This window comes from Chamaea fasciata, unplaced genomic scaffold, assembly GCF_029207755.1.
Source record: "Chamaea fasciata isolate MVZ Bird 193981 ecotype frontalis unplaced genomic scaffold, bChaFas1.0.hap1 SCAF_1, whole genome shotgun sequence".
NCBI lineage: Eukaryota > Metazoa > Chordata > Aves > Passeriformes > Sylviidae > Chamaea > Chamaea fasciata.
In genome coordinates, this window is record NW_027094086.1 from 138,489,603 (window position 1) to 138,509,038 (window position 19,436).

At 38.7% G+C, this 19,436-nt stretch overlaps 1 protein-coding gene across 12 annotated transcripts in view; it reads left to right on the forward strand.

Annotated features, from left to right (window-relative positions):
- SVIL (supervillin) overlaps positions 1 to 18,971 on the forward strand; it is a 134,540-nt gene extending 115,569 nt beyond the window's left edge. For all 12 annotated transcript variants that reach the window (XM_066199783.1, XM_066199721.1, XM_066199769.1 and 9 more), the window contains 20 exons: positions 2,485 to 2,568; positions 2,651 to 2,737; positions 3,815 to 3,992; positions 4,210 to 4,382; positions 5,619 to 5,774; positions 6,528 to 6,664; positions 7,185 to 7,332; positions 7,458 to 7,603; positions 8,192 to 8,367; positions 8,468 to 8,612; positions 9,034 to 9,310; positions 10,971 to 11,122; positions 12,289 to 12,394; positions 13,218 to 13,425; positions 14,236 to 14,369; positions 15,029 to 15,184; positions 15,591 to 15,734; positions 16,445 to 16,566; positions 17,406 to 17,561; positions 17,689 to 18,971. In XM_066199783.1, coding sequence (XP_066055880.1) covers positions 2,485 to 2,568; positions 2,651 to 2,737; positions 3,815 to 3,992; positions 4,210 to 4,382; positions 5,619 to 5,774; positions 6,528 to 6,664; positions 7,185 to 7,332; positions 7,458 to 7,603; positions 8,192 to 8,367; positions 8,468 to 8,612; positions 9,034 to 9,310; positions 10,971 to 11,122; positions 12,289 to 12,394; positions 13,218 to 13,425; positions 14,236 to 14,369; positions 15,029 to 15,184; positions 15,591 to 15,734; positions 16,445 to 16,566; positions 17,406 to 17,561; positions 17,689 to 17,775 — 2,972 coding nt within the window. In that variant the 3' untranslated portion in view covers positions 17,776 to 18,971. The remainder of the gene's footprint in view (positions 1 to 2,484; positions 2,569 to 2,650; positions 2,738 to 3,814; positions 3,993 to 4,209; positions 4,383 to 5,618; positions 5,775 to 6,527; positions 6,665 to 7,184; positions 7,333 to 7,457; positions 7,604 to 8,191; positions 8,368 to 8,467; positions 8,613 to 9,033; positions 9,311 to 10,970; positions 11,123 to 12,288; positions 12,395 to 13,217; positions 13,426 to 14,235; positions 14,370 to 15,028; positions 15,185 to 15,590; positions 15,735 to 16,444; positions 16,567 to 17,405; positions 17,562 to 17,688) is intronic.
- Positions 18,972 to 19,436: the final 465 nt, after the last annotated feature.

Consider the following 19,436-nt stretch of genomic DNA (forward strand, 5'->3'; position numbering starts at 1 on the left):
TTTTTTCTTACTTATTCTTCCTTTGAAAATCCAGCTGCACTGTATAGAATTGTTGTGAAATCGAGTTGTTTGTGTTGTGGGCATTTCCCTCCCTCCTAGGATCACTGGGAATATTTAGCAAACAAGTATTGTTTTTATGGGTGCTGTCTTGGACAACAGCTTGAAGTGTTATGTTTGGCTGAAGATTCCCTGGTTCTGCATAAAACCGCAGAGTAGAAATGACAAGGGAGCAATGTCGACTTTTTTTGGGATCTCTTGAATTCAGTCACCGTTTCCAGATCTAATCATTCTTCTAATGTGGACAGGAGTCTCTGAAGGCTGTACATGGTAGGAATGCAGCTGTTCATGCAGCATGCCTGGGAAGATGATAGCTTTGGGATGAAGGCACCTAAACTGATCTCTTGTGCTTAATGAATACTAAGGTTTGGGTTGTTACAAGGACTTGGTTATTAAACACAACAACAATGAACCTTGAATTAAATTACAGCCATTAAAAAAAAATCATTGTAGGGCAAGGGCAATACAGCAACAGGAGTGACTGCTTGCAGTCCAAGCCACCATCTGTTGGCAGACAAACAGATAAAGGGTATTAGGAATTACCTCTGTTAGTAACATATTTTAGCTGCTGCTTACAGTTGAGATGGTTTTGCTGCTAGAAATGACAGCTGGTCCCTATTTAAAGAGTAACCATTTTTGGAGGGTCACCAAGAAAAACTTTAGTTGTCCACAGACCTGCTCTTTGAGGTGGTTTTTCGGGTGGTTTTTTCGTTTGTTTGTTTGTTGGGGGGGGGGGGGTGTTGGGTTTTATTTTGTTGGGGTTTTTTTGTTGGGTGTTTGTTTTTTTGTTGTTGTTTTTGGGGGGGGTTTGGGGGTTTTTTTGCAAAAACATTGGTCTTTGGAAAGGAAAAGAAGGTGGTAGCACTTGCTCCTCTTAATGAGAAAAAAAAAATTTACCTTGAAAGGATCTCTTTAGGTGACGTGATCATTCTTTTGAAGAAGCAAGGTAATGCAATGACAGTGAAATCAATAAAAGTAGCCTAAGTGGGAATTTAGTCAGATGTGTACTGGTTATAACCTGAAAGAATAAGTTATCATTATGAGTTTTTCATTTAAGAGATTATGAGAAAGCAATGCAAAATAACATCTTTGTTATATGCATGTGCACAGATGCTGTCTTTTAATTGCTTCTTATGGCTGAAAATTATTCAGTCATAATTGGAAGGTGATCCTTTCCTAAGCAGTTCTTAGTGTGGTCTTGTGGCTTATGTGCTGGTAGAGCTGCTTAAGAGCTGTGTCCTCTTGAGTGTGTCTTGAGGAAGGCTTTACCCATTGACTTAAAACCTGCTGGAATTTTGAGTCTCATAGGTAACAGGGGAAAAAATTGCTTGTGGAAAAGCTACCTAGTTAAATTCCAAATTTAAATTGTTTAACTTCCAAGTTTAACAATTACGACAATTATATTGCTAGGACTTGCAGTAAAGGTAGTGGAAACATGTTTAGTATATGTTCTCCCAGCACAATATTGGTTCAATCTGATTAAAATAACTAAAGGCTTAAACTTATATGGCTCAGTAATTATTAAACTATGGCTAAGTGGAAAATAGATAATAGAGAAAGTGTAAATTACTGTTTCCCCATTTACTGAAAGTCTAGGCAACAAAAGTTAATAGGTGCAAATCTTTGCCTCAGTATGTTTTTCACCTAATAAAACCCATGACACTTACAGAGTGCAGTTCTCTTACTACAGCATTGTAGATTCACATGAAAACTAAAACATCCATCCTTACTTTATCCACTGGGTCCAGAATGAATTGCTTTATGATAGTTACTGAAGAGGATGGAGAGAAGTGCAACAAAAGGAGAGGGTGGTGCTTGATACAGTGGAGACTCTTAACTTCCATTTCCACTTCAATTTCCATGTGTTCTTAAAAACCCAACAGGGCTCAAGAATTACTGTGAAATCCAGAGACAGCATTCACCAGTCAGATGCATCCTGTTACATGTATTAATAGAGATGTGCTTAAATTTAAAAAAGGGGTAAGAGGTGAAGGTGCCTAGCTAGATCATGATGACTTCTCTACTAAACATCTCTTTTCATTCAGAACACTTCCATGTTTTTAAAATGTAGCTTGTGGTACAGCTGGAGCCCAAAATGTAGACCAAATGAACTGCTGCTACCTTGGAAAGGAGCAAAATTACTATATTCCAGAGAAAGCCTATATTTTGTGTTAGCTTGCTAGGAGACACTTGGAAATGAAGCTTTGTTCTTGTGAATGAGGTGATTTCTGAGGCTACTGTTGATCAAAGGAGCAGGCAGGGCCCTCTGCCATCTCTAATACAATGGCTGGGGGGGCTGGGGAAGTGTGCTGGCCTGTAGGAAGTAGCCAGACTCATCTGCTTTCTCCAAATAGCTTCTCTGTCATCACTGTTGGAAACACAGGCTGACTCATGGCTGCATTTCCTATGTTCTGTGTCCCTGTGCAGGCCTGGCTTCTCCAAGTGCACTAACACCAGTAGCATCCCCTTTCCGTCAAAAGTCTACCACTCCAGTTACAAAGCCCTTGGAAGGTAAGGAATAAAAATGGCTGAAATATGTTCAGGCTTATTTACTTCCTGTCAATTAACAGGTTTTACTTTCTGGTTTGCTTAGAAATTGAAGCCAGGCCTGATATGCAGTTGGAATCAGATATGAAGCTTGACAAGCTGGAGTCATTCTTGGGAAGGCTGAATAACAAAGGTTGGTAGAGTTACAAAGAGTGGTAGTGTATCCACCCTCTGACTTTAGAAAATTGATTTAAGTGCCCCTTAGCTAAAATATCTGGCAGCAGAAATTGAATATTTCTTTGCTCAGTCTGCAGTTACTGATAATTTCATTTTTGTGATTCAGTCTTTGCTAAATTTCAAGAAGAAAAGCCTTTCTCAATTGTATTAGAAATGTACAGTAGTATAAATCATATATGCCTAAATAACTTCATTAATTCTCTTAAAACAACGTACACATCCTTCTGTAGGGCAGAATTTCCTAAGACCACATAGCCGGTCTGAACCATATTGCCATTTACAGTGAAACATCTTTAAATGTAGTTTAGTCCTATTAAAATCAAAATAGAATACTAAGCTGCTCCCAAGCACAATTCATTCACTTTCCTGCTTTTTTGAAAATTGACTCTCTGTCGCACCTCATCAGCTCCGTTGTACAGCCTCTTGGGTGTTTATGAAGCTCTCTAGAGTTGTCTGGTGTTTCCATCTCATATGTCTGTCCTCCATATGTAAGACAAAAAATCTTTATGTAATTTGTAATGTAACAGATACCATAAACAAATGTATTCACATTTCAGTACAGGATGTACTAGTGTAAGATAATGACTGTGCCACACTCACTAATCTAAAGTAGTGACTTTTCCCCTTGTGATTCTAGATACTTTCAAAGGCAGGAATTACACAGTTGAAGGCAAGATGGAATATACAAGACCCTTAAATGCTCACATCATCATACACAGCAACTCACTGTAATGACTAAGTTTGCATTTAGCCATATTTCCCTACAATTTTGGAAGTAATTCTAGAGTATAGAATTTTGTATAATGATTATCGCTATGAGTAGCAGTTACATTGTTTTAATATTCTTTATCAACACACTTTTCTACCATCAATTAAAAATTAACACGAAAAAACCCCAACAAAAACCAAAACATCAGCACCACACTGAAAAAAAAAATACCCAGACAACTACCAAGCAAGCCATGTTTACCTTTTCTAGAGTTAGAAACTTTAGTATGATTACTTACTGGGTGAGGTGGTTTTTTTCCTGCAGTTGCTGGGATGCAAGAGACAGTGCTGACCGTTACAGGAAGATCTGTGAAAGAGGTGATGAAGCTGGATGATGATGAAACATTTTCCAAATTTTATCGCCATGTGGATTTCCCCTCCTCCTCAGTGCCTTTGGACCTTGATGAGGACTTCGATGCCATCTTTGATCCTTACGCACCAAAGTAAGAATTACTTTTCCCCCTTGGTTTGAATGACAGACACAAGCCGTATTCAAAATTTTCAGCACTGTCATCTTGTAAGTATCTTAGTACTGGGCATGTCCATTTCTTCTGAAATCATGCTCCTGCCTGAAATGAGGAATTGATCCTGATTTCTTGTCATTAGATGATTCTGGCTAGAAAGATTCACTGATGATTACATACACTACTTGTTTTTCAGGTTGACATCTTCTGTAGCAGAGCACAAACGTGCAGTTAGGCCTACGCGCAGAGTCCAGTCCTCAAGAAACCCCCTGAAAATGCTTGCAGCAAGACAAGATATTCTTCATGAATATACTGAACAAAGACTGAATGTTGCCTTCATGGAGTCAAAGCGAATGAAAGTAGAAAAAAGTAAGTTAGCAGGATGATCTGTACAAGACACCATCTTGTCTTTTTAATTTAAAAAAAAAATACCAATGCAATAAATGGAACTGAAGGAATGGAACATATTCTCTGAGTGGCAGTAAACTGATTGAGGTACAAGGTGAAATGAAGACTGTCTAGGAGAGAAGGGCATGTGTGACTTCCTGAGGGAAAGCTACCTATAGCCACCTCCTGTACATAGATTTAATTATTTATTTTTAGCACAGTCACCTTGTGCAGAGAGAGAGAGCCACAATGCCTGCAGGCTGTGCAGGGAGAGGACAGGAGATCAAGGAAGACAGATCCAACTTTGTCATGCTGGGGTGAGAGCTGGCAAGAATAGATGAATTTTTGTTCAGGTACACTGGCCTCAATTTTGGGTCCTAATTTTCTCTCAGAAAGTGGAATTAGCCTTTTTGACTCCTTATGAATAATTTCCATAAAGGATCAGTGCTTTTTGGCAGGGCTAATACAAGTTGTTCTACTTGTGAAGTTGCTTTCTCCTGACAACCAGACAGACAGCAAAGACATCACTGTAAAATTTATTCAAAGATTTGTCAAGCCACTCTTATATTTTGGGGCACAAGTTTTCCGTATTACACTTGAGAAAAGATCACCTTTAACTATTGATTGTATTGATGAAAACACTAACTATATATGTAATACTTTGTTGCCATCTCATGAGAATTATTTCCCTGAGTTATAAATCTATTAAGTGTCTTTGGTCAAGCAATAAACAAAAGTAGCCAAGAATCCAGGCTGTACGTTTACAGTAAAACATGACTAAGACTTTGAAATGTAAATAGGTGCTGCATCCCACTGTCTCAGCCAAATTTTAAGGGAATTACTGTTAATTAGCCTTGTCTCTGTGCTGTCTTTTATTATTAATTACTTATAAGGCATTAAAGATCTGCACGGTACTTCACAAAACACCGGGTAGGATGGTTTCTAGCAAAGTTGGTATTTCTGCCAAATAGCATAATTCTGACATTGTCAGTGTACTCTTGGATGATATCTAGAAATACAGGTAATCCTAAACCCACAAATCTCTTGGGCTAGTGGTTGATCTAAGTTCACCCTGCCTTTGCTGTTGTTATGGAGAAGAAAAAAAAACTAGAAATAATGGGGAGAAAATATTTTCTTAATACAACAACCAATTTTTCATAACAATTTTGTTATTTTTATGTCTGTCTGTCTTTCCTCCAATTTCTTTTTATGTGCAAGTGTCTACAAATTCAAATTTCTCAGAAGTAGCACTTGCTGGCCTGGCAAGCAAAGAGAATTTCAGCAACATTAGCCTGCGGAGTGTTAATCTAACAGAGCAAAACTCTAACAACAGTGCTGTGCCATACAAGAAGCTAATGCTCCTGCAAATTAAAGGTATGCTGAAACGGCTTTTACTTTCCAGAAATAATAGGTCAAATGTAACATATAGGATTTGTTACCACATTTAGATGCTTAGCTTGTTCTAGACCATCAGGATTTATGTCTAAAACCCAAAAAAATAAGTGCTAATTGTGTAAAACAAGTTAAACCTTGCAAATAGGTTTGCATTGGTCCACTGGTGTGTATTTCCCAAGAAGAAAACAGAATATTTCACAAATTCAGGCCATCCCCTGTGGAAATTTTTTAACCGTTCCGTTCCTCAAGTGCTCAATATAACTTGGAAATGATGTGGCGGTGTTCTTGCTCTGCTTCCCCTTACAATGCATAGTATCATATCTGATTCTGCAAATAGCTAGGTTTTGGAAAGCAAAATTCTTAAAATTCTTAAAACTTTTCACTGCCTACAGAAATTATGCTATGTCTTCACTTAAGCAAATAAAAAAGGTTCTGGACTTTTGCTGCTGTCTGCCATTTACTTAATTCATTTCTTTCCAGAAGGACTCAGAGTTGTTAAAACAAGAACAGGAAATAATAGAAATATTAGTTGATAGGAGACAACATTTATTTTGTTTCCTGTGAGTAAACTCTTTTTCCACAGTAGTCGTTTTTAAATTATTCTTAAGCAGTCTGTTTCCACATATTTTGTTATATGTGCTGGGATTGTTTGTACTTCATTCAAAACAAATCAGATCGTGGCATTTGATAGTAGTAGTTGAAGGAATATAATTAGCTTTGTTTTCTCTTTAGGAAGAAGACATGTTCAAACAAGATTAGTTGAACCAAGAGCCTCATCACTGAACAGCGGAGACTGTTTCCTATTGTTAACTCCACATTTATGTTTCTTGTGGGTAGGAGAGTTTGCAAATGTCATAGAAAAAGCAAAGGTCAGTATTGTTGTGAGGTTTTATTTATTATTTATTTTTAGAACCATTGCAGTATATATCTCTGATGAAATTGAGCCTTAGTGCCAGTTCTCTCAAAAAGTGGCATGTAACTGATAGTCTGTGACAGGGAGATACGCAGGGCTCCTGAAAATATGTTTTAGGTCATGCACTGAATGAAAGCTGACGTTTGTGAAGGAGTGTGTAGTTTGTGAAGCTGCAAGAGAAAAAAGGATATCCTCAGGATACAGACTGAACTCCAAAAACAAAATAGTCTGAATTGCAGGATGTCCTTTTTATTTCCATGTCCACTGAGATCAGTCTTGCTTTAAGGCAAATGAAAGAATGAATGCATTTCTGTAACATTTTTTTCTAGTGTCTGTTTATTTAGTGCAATAAATAATAACCATTTCTTCTGCTATTTACTATATTATATCTCATTTGCCTTCTCACTGAGCAAGAATATTGCACAAGTATTCCAAAGACTTAAGCAATCCTGTTCAGATAACTGTTAATCTCTTAGGCTTCAGAACTTGCAACTTTAATTCAGACAAAGAGGGAACTTGGCTGTAGAGCTTCTTATATACAGACTATAGAAGAAGGAATAAATACCCATACCCACGCAGCCAAAGACTTCTGGAAACTCCTTGGTGGACAGACAAATTACCAGTGTAAGCATTGTTATAGTTACAGTATCTGATGCTCTACCACAATAAAATAGTAGAGTCAGTTCTCTTAATAAAGAAAGTTGGAAGTTAATTTTTTTTTGTTACTTTTTGACAATCTTTTCCTTAAGCTGCTGGAAGTCCTGAAGAAGATGAAATGTATGAAGCCGCAATAATAGAAACAAATTGCATTTACCGCCTTGTAGAAGACAAACTCATTCCTGAGGATGACTACTGGGGAAAGGTGCCAAAATGTACCCTGCTGCAACCAAAAGAGGTATTGTGCCACTTACTGCTCCTGTGGTGAGTGCAGGAACGTGCAACTGACAATGACTTGCAGTAACTGCAAATGCTATCCCTAGCCAACTTTTCCTCTTCCAACAACCATTTCACCCATTGAAATCAGAATAAAAGCATGTTTCTAAAATGAAGACATGATGCATTTTCTTGAAAGTATTGAAGTTACTGCCTTTTTGTCTGTATTGTGTGTTCTGTCAGCCTTCCCTGACTGTAGGACAAGGCATAGGTCTAAATGTCAGAGAAAGCTGCTGAAACTGGGCAGCTATCAGTCATGTAACAGAACCAGGTTTTTAGCAGTAAGAGCTCTCTAATCTGCTAGAGACTTTAGCCACCTAAAGATACACCTCACAGCATTGCCCCTACTTGGTTCTACTCCTCCTCAAAAACTGGACATCACAATGCAGACACTGGCCTGTCCTTCCTTGCATTGCAGTGCTACTTGTTAGTGTCTCTGAAGAAACTCATATATGGAGGAGTTTCTGTTCAGCACAAGGAAACTGGAGGATCAGGGAATCACCTAACCCAATGGCAAGTTGATTTTTTTGTTGTTTGGTTTTGATTTTAGGTGCTGGTGTTTGATTTTGGCAGTGAGGTATATGTATGGCATGGAAAGGAAGTTACTTTAGCACAAAGAAAAGTGGCATTCCAGCTGGCAAAACACTTATGGAATGGCACCTTTGACTACTCCAATTGTGATATAAATCCTCTGGACCCAGGAGAATGCAATCCCCTCATACCCAGGTATTGTAACTCAAATTTAGTGTCTTTGCAGATACTTAGTTTTCTTGCTCTCTTTTTACAGTGTTTTATTTGATTCTGTGTCTTTTGTTCCCTTGCACAGAAAGGGACAAGGACGCCCAGACTGGGCTGTATTTGGCAGACTCACAGAACATAATGAGACAATACTGTTCAAGGAAAAATTTCTTGATTGGACAGAACTGAAGAAACTCAATGAGAAGAATTCTAGTGAATCCCTTCACCAGAAGGTGCATATAATAAGCATGCTAGGTATTTCAAACTAGATGACCTAGTTGGGATGGCAGCCAGGGAAACTTGTGCTCAAGTATCAAGAGCACATTTTTTATCTTGTGGGCTTTCACCTAGGGGTCACTACATTAGCTCCTACAGCAAATCCACAGAGTTGTTTTGTATTATTATTTATAGAGTATAATATAATTATACTTTATATATAAATATAATAATATATTATACATTATTTATTATTATTTATATATGAACCAGGAAGCTCAGTGAATACTGCTGAGGTGGCTTTAATAGGGCATCAAACAATGACAAGATACTAAAGTACTGAAATATGCAGGAGTCAAAATGTTTGACTGGAACTGTGGGGCAAGAAGAAGAAAAATGCTGTGCTCGAAGAAATCTCTTCTCTGTGTTTTCTGACAGGAAGAATCCAGATCTGACTCTAAACCATATGATGTCATGCTAATGGTAGCTGTACCTCAAACAGCTGTGGGCACGGTCTTGGATGGAATGAATATTGGCCGGGGTTATGGACTGGTAGAAGGAGAAGATGGGAGGCAGTTTGAAATTATCACAGCCTCTGTGGATGTCTGGCACATCCTGGAATTCGATTATAGTAGACTGCCTAAGCAAAGCATAGGGCAGTTCCATGAGGGAGACACATACGTGGTGAAGTGGAAGTACATGGTGAGCACTACAGGTTAGTGAACAATTCCATTTTATCCTGCTGAAACATGCAGAAGTGCAGCTAAAACTCCTGCTGTTAGTGGTGAGATCCAGACCTAGATTTCCATGAATATGAGACAGCTTGAAAGGTTAGGGATGCTAATTTAGCCTTCCTGTGTCATTAAAATGTAAAGTTTCATATTTCGTTTAAAAGAAAGCAGTAGAAAAAAAGAAGTAGTTATTTTTGATACACTTAATGTAATGCTGTCCATCTCTGCTTTTACGCACTATTGGTGGTGTACATGTTCACAGGACAGTTCATTAAGCCAGAATTATGCCCACAGCTTAACACCAAAATAAGTAATCCAGCTGTCTTGCAATCTGCAATTGCGGTCTGAATGTCTTGCAAGAGACGTAGGCTTAGAAACAAGAAAAACCTTTGATGGTTATGGAGATCAGTAACAATCACAGGAAGAGTCCTTGCCAGCTCATTGCCCTCGCTATCCCTTCTGCTCTTGCTGGAAACTCTTTGATCTGGATTTGAGGCTCAGCAGTGTTCTGACCAAGGGCCTGAGTGCAGCAGGTAAAACCTGAGAACCAGTCAGCTCCATAAGCCCATTGGAACTCTCCCTTCTGGCACTAAACTAAGAATAGGTGGGTTTTGTGGTAAGTTAAATAGTCTAAAACTGATTGTTCCAAATAGCAGTATATTAAAGTCAGTTGAAAGCATCAGAAGTTATACAGCTTCAGGCTTTTAGCCAAAAAAATGTAGGTAGGTCTTAGTCAGGATCGTTGAGATCAGATACTGGCAAATCCAAGAAAAATACAAAAGCTTGTAAGTCTTGGGAGAAATGGGTAACACTAGTACTGAACTGTAAACAGACTTCTAATCCAAATGGATGAAAACATATTCCATCACTCCAAAACAGAATAAATTTTTATGTAGGAGGCAGTGCTTTTATGGGCTGAATGTACAGATAAGAACGAAACCCATAAATTTTAATAGTGCATAGTGGTTTGAGTATTCTCAACTTAAAAAAACCCAGGATGCTTTATCCTAAGTGTTTCAGTTGGATGCTGCTCAGCACTGCTGGAATCAAGGCAGACGTTGTAACTTTTTTTTTAATGTGTTTTTAAACTCTTGGGGTTTTTTTTAAATCTTCAATTTAATTCTACCTGTTTATTCCCTATTCACTGGAAAGAGTGCAATATTCTATAACTGTGTTGTAAATTTCACTTGCTGTAAACATTATTTGCTTATCATAACAACTAAACACCGATTCTTAAAGAAAAAAAAAAAAGGCAGCTGCTTTCCTGCTGCCAAAGAACAGTGTGTAATGTGGAAAATGAGCCATAATGCTCATTTGGTAACATGCTTCTGGTAACATTACTGGACATGCCATTTCACATGCAAGTTGGCTCAAATGCTGTCTTTTCTCCAGATAGTACCAGGTCTTTCTACATCTCTTTCTCCAATCAACACAGGCATCTCTGCCTGTGGGTTTACATCCACCTGAAGAGACAATGCCAGCTCTGCACAGGGACGCTCTGGCTTGGAGACCTAATGTTCCTCCAACTGCACATTTTTTCTTTCCTGTTCTGGATGGGATAGTGCTGAGTTGGCAGATGAGATTAAACCACGTTCAAACCTATAGCCAGAGTACTTTCTTCAGCATGTTCTCTCTGTTTCACAGTTGGAAGCAGACAAAAAGGAGAGCAACAAGTACGGGCTGTTGGAAAAGAGAAATGTGTGTATTTCTTTTGGCAAGGAAGGCATTCCACAGTGAGTGAGAAAGGAACATCAGCACTCATGACAGTGGAACTTGATGAAGAGAGAGGAGCACAGGTGAGCTTCCTAGATTGCAGACCTGGTAAGATTTGCCTGCCTGTATACCCACGAACAGTAAACGGGAATAACCTTTTTTGCCTCCTCCCTTTCTGTAAACGTGTTCTTGCCATTACAAATAGCAGACCTCAAAACCACTTTTGACATTATTCCAACTGCCAGAGACACGTAAGCTGCTTTATGGATTGTCATTCCCAATGCTGCTTCTAAGGATATTGCTGAGAAAGGCTGAAGGAGAAGGTCTTTTCTCCCTTCCCTGCAGGAATAGGTGAAGCACAGTTACACAAATTCATGCCGTCCTTTCAAGTACATGTTCAGATAGCAGGACTGTCTTCCTAGTGTTAAAGAGATGCACTTTCTGCAGGCCGAGACAAAAAAATACATTGGAAATTTTCAATTTGTTTACCCTGTAATTACATACTTACTGCATTGTTTGCAGAGATTCTAGCAAATGCAGATTGAAGCTGAGAGGACAGGATAGTTTGCTTTGTCTTTAGGCAGACTTGGGCTTTTCTGTGGCTTCACTATTACCAGCATACAAGGTGGGTGGTTTAAAGTTAGTGTCTGTACCTTGATCCTGCTTTAATTAGCTCTTTAACAGCAACACAGAAATGACCAGCAAGACAGGAGTGCATAGAGGAGAAATACAAGGGCCCTTGATCAAGAGTGTGAGAGTCTCTGCAACATAGCTGATTTAGGAATTGGCTATATCAGTTTCATACTTCAAATGCAATGTTTAGTGAGCAAAGAACATGCGTGTTATAGAAACCAGTTTTATAGCAAATTTTGAACCTACTTCAGTTCCTCTGTAATGGTTTCAGTGAACATCAGTCAAGGTGGACAGGTTCTGTAAAAATCCATAAAATTAAAAAAATGGTTCATTAAACCAATTTAAATTAAAATTCATTTGGTATTCCATTATCCTCTGAAACCCAGTAGTTGGATTCCAGCTAGAGGTTGCTTTTACTATGTGGGCCACATATGGAACCCATTGCATGCTGATATATGGTAATTTAAACAATAGTCAGCAGTTGTAAAGTAGAAGAAAAGCCATCTTCGTGGGTGGCCATAACTATATAATTTTTAATAATCCATAGAGACCAATTTTCCTGAGTCTGTATACTTGCTTTATTTTTTTAATGAAGAGTGGTGCTTTCAATTTCCAGGTACAAGTGCTTCAAGGGAAAGAACCACCGTGCTTCTTGCAGTGTTTTCAAGGAGGGATGATTGTGCATGCTGGAAGAAGGGAAGAGGAAGAAGAAAATGCACAAAGTAAATTATTGTTAGTTAAGAGTTTCTGCCCCAAAACCCTTTTTTAGCTGTTGTGGAGGGCTTTGTATTCAGTCTCAACTACCATACTCGGTAAAAAAGAAAAATTAATGCCATGAAACTCTTGAGACAGCTTTGCAATGCTTTGTTTCAAGGTAGCCTTTTTCTTCTTTGAGCAAAGAATGGCTTTTGTCACCCTAGAGCATGCTGACTTGATTGTATTGATGCACATATAATTTTTTTAGTTTGGTTTTACTTAAGCCAAGTGCCCATATTCTTTAAAGTATGTCCTTTTCTACACAGTCTGGCGAAGAAAAGTGTTTTTATGAGCAGCTCTTCTGCTCCAAAGAAAGGTCTAAGCTTTTATTACCCAATCATTGCTTTTTGTAACATATTCTTTGAATGCAGTAGTTGAGGTAGAAGAATTTCAATTAAAGTGTAGCTTGGAGATGTTCCAGTTTTCACATGACTGTGACCTGATGTTCCTAAGGTGCAGAGGGGAAGAGGAGCTGATATGAGGAATACTGTGTTTGTTTCCCTTCTTCACCATATGAAACAGCAGAACTTGACTCCTCTGCTCTGTTAAGCTCTTCAGCTCTCGATACTTGTACTCTTGTAGCAAGGTTTTAGAAGGCACCTTTTCTGCACGGGGTTTCTGAAGTAATGTTAGCCAAACCTGGTGCTTAGCTAGTTCATTCTGTCACAATGTAGGCATGCAGTAGGTGAAATTCAACTAGTATGAGAACAGCTGTTCCAGAGCAGAGGTTTTGAATTTTCAGTCCCACATGATTTTATAATAGTGCTGCACTGTTCCTGTCTGCTCCAGGTGACTGGAGGCTTTATTGCGTGCGAGGAGAAGTTCCCAATGAAGGAAACTTACTTGAAGTAGCATGTCACTGCAGCAGCCTGCGTTCCAGGACGTCCATGATTGTCCTCAATATCAACAAAGCTCTCATCTATCTGTGGCATGGCTGCAAAGCACAGTCTCACACCAAGGACGTAGGAAGAACAGCAGCCAATAAAATAAAAGAACAGTGAGTGTCTGACCTATATTTTGGAGATGATTATATAGACTACCAATTTTGAAGTAGTCTTACTCAAAGAAAATTTGAAATATATAAAGCTGTCCTCTTAAGTACAAATGCCGCATGTGCGTGCTTAGTCAGGAGGAGGGAAGGTTGGTTGGTTTGGTAGAGTGGAGAAAACTCATATCCTGTTATTGCTTTTACTGGAGGTCAAATGCATTTATTATGGTTTGAATGGTTTGAATTGGAAAATTGGAAGATCTTAAAGACCGTCTAATTCCAATCCCCTTGCCATGGGCAGAAATACCTTCCCCTAGACCAGGTTGCTCAAAGCCCCATCCAAGCTGTCCTTGAACACTCCCAGGGATGGGGCGTCCACATTCTTCCTACAGTACTAATTGCAGTTAAAACAAAGTTGTTGTCTATTTGGAGTGAGGTGCTAAACATCTGAATAGCAAATTAAAGTGCATTTGATAGGAGGATTAGAATCCAGCCTTGTGAATAAGGAAGAGAAAATTAACTTGGGAAAGCATGCAAGGAGGACAGCAGCCATTACAAAAGCAGTAAGTGAGAATCCCTACTGAGAACTCATGAGAGCATTTCCTTCACTCTGGGAATGGGATCCAAATGCTACAAGAATTGCTGTTGAAATTCCCTGTCTTGTTTTTTGATAATTTTTCAAAGTGCCTGTGTTGGCAGGAACTGTGCAATAGGCCTATAGGGTACTTTTGGAGTCCACTAATGCAAATGGCCAGCAGGTTTGTGTTAGGTGTGTTTGGGGCAGGAACACTGAGTTCACTCTTTCTTTGTGTTTTGTAGGTGTCCACTGGAGGCAGGGCTGCACAGCAGCAGCAAGGTGACAATTCACGAATGTGATGAAGGGTCAGAGCCTTTGGGATTCTGGGACGCACTGGGGAGGAGAGATCGGAAGGCCTACGATTGCATGTTGCAAGGTAAACCTGACTTCCTGACTTTGGCATTCGTATTTTACTTTACTAGTCTATGGTGTTGTCAAATTTAATGTAAAGTTTTTGAAGAACTCTTTGGTAGTTGACTTCTCCAGAGAAATGCTTCCAAAAATCTTACTGAGTTAAGTAATACTGTTCTAGAAGGAAAGTACTGGAAAACCAAGTGTTTCATTTTGCTCTCCCCCGCTTCTGCTGCCCCTCTGTTTTCAGGCAGCACAGAGCAATAGTTAACACTGTTACCAATATATTTTGCTTCTCTTCTGAAGGGATTTAAGAGGCAGTTCTGCACGCATTCCCGTACAGCCTTTGCTTTGAAACTGCCAACAAAGGTAGCTGGGGAATTGATTTGCCAAGTGGAAAATTTGTCAGCTAACTCTGAGATGGGCTTGCTTCACTTAAGCTGCAAAACAGCCGTTTATGAAATGGCTGGTAGTAACTAACCAGGATCAGATTCAGACTGATGGCAACCAGCCACTCAGCTTGACTTCTTTACAGCTGTTGCTAGTCCCTCAAGACATCTGGTTGTCTTTCCTGATTTTTCAAAACCCAGAAAATGTACAGTCACTTTTAAAGTGTATTGCTAGTTTTTACAATTAAGTGTAACAGTTTTTGTTGTGACTCTTCTTAATTTTTGTTCATTAAAGATCCTGGAAAGTTTAATTTCACGCCCCGCCTGTTCAGCCTCAGTAGTTCATCAGGAGAATTCTCAGCCACTGAGTATGTTTACCCTTCAAGAGACCCTGCTGTCATCAATTCCATGCCATTCTTGCAAGAGGATCTTTACACTGCCCCACAGCCAGGTATGTGCTTTAAAATGCTTAAATAACAAGAAAACAGATGACTGTATCTTGCATCAGGCAGTGTCTCAGTAATTGTAAGCAACTTTTAACTTGATCTATCACAGGAAAATGTGTGCATGTGATGCTTATACACCACTAAGCAATAACAGTAATTTTTCTGTGATAAAAATGCTGAGAAATAATCAAGTGTATGTATGTATCCCAGAAGCTTGCTGTAAAAATACATTGTTTGTATCAGAGAATCAAAGTCCAGCTGAAGTTTAGCCAGATGATTAACAAAAGGGATTAGTAAGATGTGAAATGATCCTGTTGTGATGCTGACAAGCATCTAAGACTGGGGTTGTTTAGGGGGTTACAAAAACTAGTAAGTGGCTAACGATGGATTTATTATTTTCTGACTGTGTAGCACTCTTCCTTGTTGACAATCACCATGAAGTGTACCTGTGGCAGGGCTGGTGGCCCGTGGAGAACAAAATCACAGGATCAGCTCGAATCAGGTGGGCGACAGACAGGAAATGCGCCATGGAGACGGTGCTCCGGTACTGCAAAGGTAACAGACTGCTGTGCCTGACTGCTCTGAATGTGTCACACCTGTCCATGCCTCCTGTCCTGAGCTGAAAGGTGCTTCCTCAATGCTATCAATAAACATCAGTTTATCTGAAGATACTTTCTCCACTCTTTCTTAGCAAATCATTTGCCTAGTAACAGCATTGTTCCCAATTGCCAAGAGACTCTACTGACTCTGCTCTCAGTGGAAAGGCTTTATTTATGGCGTTACACCTCAGAATGACAAGTTAACAGTTTAAATATTCTCACTTAAGCCTCCAAGCTTAAGCTTAGTTGGTTGTTGGCAGGACACTTCTGCTGAGCATACCAGAAAGTTTCATTTACCTGAATTTGGCTAATTTCAGACCATCACACTCTGCTTACTCTATTCTAAGTCTGTTTTTGTAAGATAAGAAAGGCATTGGGTTAGAAGTAGCCATTGGGAATTTTCAGCATATATGTTTTAATCTTTGCAGTCAGATAAGTAAAAGGCAAGTGTAAGAATACTGAAAAACATGTTAAAAGGTTCCATATTAATTAAAAAGAAATCCTGGAAAATTTCTTCTTTCTGCCTTAAACTGCTTCAGCTTTTCAGGAAAAAATTAAATACCCTTAGGACGTAACTTTGGACAGTGAGACAGCAAAATATTGTACCTTTTGTAATTTTTTTTTTTTTTATTTTTTTTTTTTGTATTGTATTTTGACTGTCCTTAGGAAAAAATGTAAAGAAGCCCCCCAAATCCTATCTAATTCATGCTGGCCTCGAGCCTCTGACGTTCACTAATATGTTCCCAAGTTGGGAGCACAGGGAAGACATCGCAGAGATCACAGAAATGGTAAATCTTTTCATTGCATAATCTGTTTCCTATTGCTAGTCATTGTGTCTTGTGTTGTCAGTAACATTGATTGTTTCCACTGTCAAGCCCCGAGATCCAGAGGATAAACTTAGAAAAAAGCAGAGTTAAGGAATCCGCACAGGGAAAAAAAACCAACACCACAGCTAAATTCTGTCTGGGAATGTGTGTAACAGAGGCATTGTGGTTTTGTTTTTCATGTAGCTTCTCATATTCTTTTTTTTTTCTTTTTTTTTTTTCTTTTTTTTTTTTAAACCAGAAGGAAAGTGATACCTGAATCATCTCTTTTTAAGAGATGTGCTAGAATTTGAGCTTAACAGAACAGCTGTGTCAGTCATGCAGCAATGTGCAGTTCTAGTCTGTTCCTCAGATTCAAAGTGCAGGGGAGCAAAACACCTCTCAAAGTATCAGCTGGCTCCAAGGGCTCTGCTACTGACTTCCTCACCTGGGATTCAGAGTCACAGCCAAAATACATGTGGCTGCTTTGAAAGCTTTCAGTCAAGGGGCATCTCAACACTAATGACATTTTCTGTTTTGTAAGTCTTCTGCAGCCATTCTTAGTAGAAAATGCTGGCTTCATGACTGAACACAGATTTCAGCCTTAAACTGAGATTCTGGGAGTACAGGATGTCCTTCTGCAAAGTACAGACCTGTTTTTAGCTGTGAAATTGTTGTAGGGCAGGTCTGTTAGCCTGTGTGCACACCTGGACATACAGCTTTGTGCTCAGGCAGGGCAGGTTATCCCATGCCATCTGCAGATGGCCATGGGCACAGTTGATGGTTTCAGCATTGTGATCCTGTTCTCTATTTTCTCCTTCCAGGATGCTGATGTTTCTAATCAGATAATACTCGTAGAGGATGTGCTGGCCAAGCTGTGTAAAACAGTGTATCCATTAGCAGATCTCCTAGCTAGGCCTCTGCCTGAGGGAGTTGATCCACTGAAGCTTGAAATTTACCTTTCAGATGAGGACTTTGAGGTAAGGAGAGAATAGGTGCACTGTTACTCTGTGCATCTATGCCTAACCATGCAAGAAAGTCTGTTTGCTGGTTGTGCTACTCATCGGTTGTTTTCGCTAATATGACATCCTCTCATTTTAAATGCAGGTTGCATTAGAGATGACAAGAGAGGAGTACAATGCACTGCCATCTTGGAAGCAGGTTAACCTGAAGAAGGCAAAAGGACTTTTCTAAGCCATGCTTATGGAAGTGAGCACTAAAGGGATGTCCACTCTCACTTTCTGTGTCCTTTAGAAGAATTGTACCCTACATTTACAGAACAAATTTAAATAATCTGAAGTTATTAGTGACTACCTATCTGGAGGTGTGTAATATTATAATAAAAGGCCAAGAGAACTCTTTGAAAATGGAATTCAATTTTGACTCCTCAAGGTAATGTGTTTAAGCTCCATTCTCCTATGCACTTAAACAGTAGTTTCTTGAGCTACTACTGCAGGTGTCCTTTGGCTATATCCAATACTTGCCATTTTTGTTTTTAAAGAAGTTCTCTTTGTAAAGTGTTATTTTGTTAGTTTGTGGATTACAAAGAATTTATATTTATATAAACACATAGAACAAGTATGTATTTAACAATGCAATATATATTCACCTTCAAGACTTCCATGTCAAAACTACAGGAAAGTAGCTGGATGGCAGTTGCTTGTACTGAATTAGCTATACCACCAATATGTATCTCCTTCGCATTCTGAAAAGTTTCTCTTTGCAATAGTTAATGAATTGTTCTCAGTGCTGCTTCAGGTGCTAAACCGAACAAAGCGTTTGTATTTATAGCATGGATTTCTTGAGAAACTATGCGAATCGACCTTTATACTTTATTATCCAAAAATGTATAGTGCCTTGTTTTTTTGTGTACAGTTTATATACAAAAAAAAAAAAGATTGGTCTGCATTTTGAAGATGGCTTACAACAGTCTCCTATGTTACTTTTATAACAGTAGAAATAAAAACATCTCAGTTTCTAATACTTGTAAACATTAAACATGTCTTTTGTGAAATAAGAACCGAAAGTAAAAGCTTCTGAATAAACTCTTAGCGATGCTCTGACTTGTCAGAATTTGTACTGTAATCTGTACTAGCATTGGAACCTTACATAAAATAGTATTTTCTCAAAATATTTTAATCTTAGATGTCTGTGGGTATTGTACAGAGTTATAATTTGAGAAGCAGATAATGTAGAAAATAATTGATGTATGAGATAAAGTTGGGCAAAACTTTAATGCTGAATGTTGGAACATGTCAGTCACACAACTCTGTATTCTTTGGGTTTCCCTGTTTTGTATATGAAACCAAAATTATTATGCTGGTTTTCAAAATTTGAAAAAATCTTTTCAACCTTTGTGCAATTGGGAGTAAAATTTGAATTGAAAATGAGTGTTGTGTCTGTTCTTTCAATAAGCACAGAAGACAAAACTCTTTTTACTCAGTTCATTAGGACATTGAATAGAATTTTCAAGTAAGTATTTGCTTATGGTTTGAAATGTTTTTCAGACATTTGGCATTTCTATAATAAGCTGTATAGTTCTCCTCTGATATCCTAGTGGATTTCACATTTTCATTCCTGGCTGCATAGCTTTCCTTCTGCCCTGCAACCATTTAGAGCTGCTTCTGGCTTGGGGTGGTGCCTGTTGCTGCTCTTTTCATTCTCCTAGGCCAAGGGACTTGAAGTGGGATTTTTGAATTGCAAGGTGTGGGCTTCTGCAAGATCTGCGGTAAGTATTGCTCCATAGTTAAAGTGAATCTTGTTTTGACAGATGGGTTAGTAAGTTGTAACCAAGCCTTTAAGTAAATGAATTAAAAACTTAGAAATACCCAAGTCCTATTCACCTGTCGTGAGAT